The following is a 3244-nucleotide window of genomic DNA, read 5'->3' on the forward strand; positions in this document are numbered from 1 at the left end:
TGTATTAGCAGGCGTAATGTTGTTGGCATAGACCTGCGGATATACCATATTTTCCTAAGTAGAGCTTTAATGAGAAGCAGACATATTATTTTTAGGCATGCTACCCTACAGATAGACTGAATTTCATATAAATAGACTTGGCATTACATCAGTGGACATCCCATTTGTATGAAAACGATATGTATGGACAATGTGTTGCGTCACTTGATCTACGACTAAACGATATCCTTATACGTGAACAGGAAATTGGACAAAGCAATTTAAATGTCTGAGTTCACCAGTCAGACGTCTGCTCCCAGAGGGTTTTCCCCACTACGTTTCGAATATGCCGATTGATTGCGATTTGGCTCTAAATTTTTTGAATGTTGATATTAATTTTCAACCAGTTGTGCAAACGCTTATGAATCAAATTTTGGCTGCTATTCATTCACGGTTTCATTGTTTACTATCAACAGGCCTAAAAATAGTTAGTGGGAAGGAAGTCAATGCATTGCTTGACAGCTACTATATATTTCGGTGGTTCTGAAATTTATTTATTGCAATTCTAATAATAGCTTATTAATGGGCATATAGTTAAGGTGTCTAAACAAGACAGGGAACAAAGCATTGTGCCTCAACAGCGGCCAGTGACAGAAGTGAATCCCATCATTTTTAACCAAAGAATTTTGAAAGTCACATTTTATAATCCCTATTACTCTTCTGCATTTTTACGCATCTTTACATACCGTCTAATCATGAGACTATTTCGACTTCCAGCAGCAGTGGCTGTCGTGTGCATTTTAAGGAATGCATCGCGTGCATAAATGTTTTGTCAGCTTTCAGAGTATAACATACTACCCTCCATATTCAAAATGCAAAGCACAGTACCTGATGGAATTTATATGAAACAGCTAGTATTGTTTGATTTGCCTTCTTCAGATAAGTGAAATTTATCCCAACTGTGTGAATTAGAAGTGGAGACATCGAGAGCGCAAATTCACTCTAGTTTACGAAGAAGCTGACTATGCTGGGTTAATGCGGGATGACCGGTGGACGTGCGTAGACTCTGATGGGAGATCAACGGTGAACGAAGGTGCGCCCAAAGCAGGTAAGACGGAACTAACGGCGACGGATTCAGCTTCTCCAACACATTCTCATCTTCACGTTTGTACCGACTCTTAACATTTCAAATACATTTCCCTTGTGTTTTTGCTTTATAAAATGGTCCTTAAAAGAATCACCTATTGTGTTTTGCAAGTATTAGATGAATACGGAGTGCATATAAAGGGTTGCTGCTTGACTCTGCTTTGCAGTTCCGGGTCAAAATTACGGTGAATAAACTACTTTCTTCCTCAAATGAAATTGCAGAAATAATTGATTTTGCACGCATTGATAGTAGTTCATGCCTTTCATTTTGCCAGCTCATTTGACACATTCGCTAAACATTCACTGAAGGTGTTTCATTGCTACTTCCAGTTTGATGCTTTTACTGACTGATGTTTACGTTGGCACCAGACAATGAGCACCTAAGGGTTCAGGTGTCCTATAGCTTCCTACTAAAATCCATGGCAGACCTCTACATACATTCCTTGTCAATGAAGGTGTGATCGGGCACCAGAAATGCATGAAAGGGTGTTATTGCAGTCTACACAGAGCTTATTTATCTAACCCCAATGGGAATTTGGGGAATGTGAAGATCGGTGTTTGGCAGCAAGTGAAGCAGGATGCACAGGGCATACAAGCCACATGTATTTGCAAGGCGGCACAGACTTCAGAGCAAGGAATCATCCCTGACAGCTTCAATGATCATTTACAATTTAAATGTGTCTACCAATCATCTTACAATAACTCAGAACAGTCAACCTTAAAAAAACTGAACCATTGTGTAATCTTGTGCCATCTCTGTGTTCTGCTCCGACGTCCAGCAGCTCATTCCATTCGGCGATTTTTAAAATGCTCATACCACGAAAGTGATTTACCGAATGTTTTTTACGTTATGTTGCTGTGGATTGCAAATAGGCATTTCATGTATGAATGTTGGCATATTCCATTCTTTAAGCCATGAACAAATGTATATGCTAGTTGACTTCCTTAAATTTAATCAAGAGTCGAATTGCGAATGATTTTCCCACGACCATGCTAGTAAAATCACAGTGTGCAAAGTTGAATGTATACATGTGACTCTAATAAGTTTATAATTCTCGTCTCCATGCGGAGGCATTTGCAACCCAACTGTTAAAATTGGACAGTAAAGAAATGAAAGCGTGAATCAATCTCATGTTCGGTGCAGCTATTTCTGCATTAGGCATTGGTGATGCACGTTCAAATCAAAAGCGGACTTTTTAATATTCCGGCATGCACTGAGATGAAGCCGATTGAGGAGAACACTTGCATTTCCTCACTGTCAACGATTAGGATATTTGTCAGAAGGTACTAAGAGGTCTAGTTTCACTGTCTCGACCGATTGTGCATGGAGTGGGTTCCTTTATTTTAGTTGCTGATGATTGAACAACTCCTACTGAAGCTGCCAACGTGGATGTGTCTGCCGGCATTGAGTGTTAAGTAGTGACCCTTAGAACGTCCTCATTTTAACACCTCTATTTCTGTGCTTTCTTCTTTACGTAACCTTTCGGTGTTGATGTTTGCCGATTTCCTTTAAGCAGTTTTCTTTACAAATCATGCTCCATACAACTGCATGTTCTGAGATGTTTTCTCGAGGGGGACGAAACGCCCTCTTTTGCAAATTAGAATATTTTATCTTTTACTTCCCCCTTTTTCTTATCATAGTGTTTGGTTCAATGCGTACTTGAGAATATAAGAATATGTCACGAGGCAATAATCGCAATTCATTGACTGCTTGTTATGCTTCCGATTTTAAAAATGGGACACTCTGGGCTCCGGCACTGCATCCTCCCAGGGCGATATTGCATCCATGCCCTTCTGCAGGTCGACAACACACATTATGACCAAGTATTACGCCTTTTCAGTCTTCAGCCAAGACACGGCGAGCTGCACAGCAAATGTCCCTGCATTTTATGCATTTCACACTTTTATTCAAGGGTTAGTTATATCTCCAGCTATATTTTCACCAGATTTGCAGTTATCTATCTCTTCTCTTGATTGTAAATGCTCCCATTTCTTAATCAAAGTCCCTTATTACTGCCTAAGTGGAGGCCTAGGGTGTAAGTTGGAAGCTATTCTGCGAAGAAAGGAAGGTACTTTAGCTTATATGTATTACCCGAATTGTCATGAGATACGCATTCTG

The 3244-nt window shown here is 39.9% G+C and overlaps 1 protein-coding gene across 1 annotated transcript in view; it reads left to right on the top strand. All coding sequences in view use genetic code 11, as the record gives it.

Annotated features, from left to right (window-relative positions):
* Window positions 1-1603: 1603 nt before the first annotated feature.
* Window positions 1604-3244, top strand: part of EGR_04896 (hypothetical protein) — a gene marked incomplete at both ends in the record, with an annotated part of 8877 nt that continues 7236 nt past the window's right edge. The window contains 2 exons of the mRNA XM_024494145.1: window positions 1604-2007; window positions 2974-3101. Of these exons, the coding sequence (XP_024351382.1) occupies window positions 1604-2007; window positions 2974-3101 (532 nt within the window). The remainder of the gene's footprint in view (window positions 2008-2973; window positions 3102-3244) is intronic.

This window comes from Echinococcus granulosus (assembly GCF_000524195.1).
Source record: "Echinococcus granulosus chromosome Unknown EG_S00033, whole genome shotgun sequence".
Taxonomy (NCBI): domain Eukaryota; kingdom Metazoa; phylum Platyhelminthes; class Cestoda; order Cyclophyllidea; family Taeniidae; genus Echinococcus; species Echinococcus granulosus.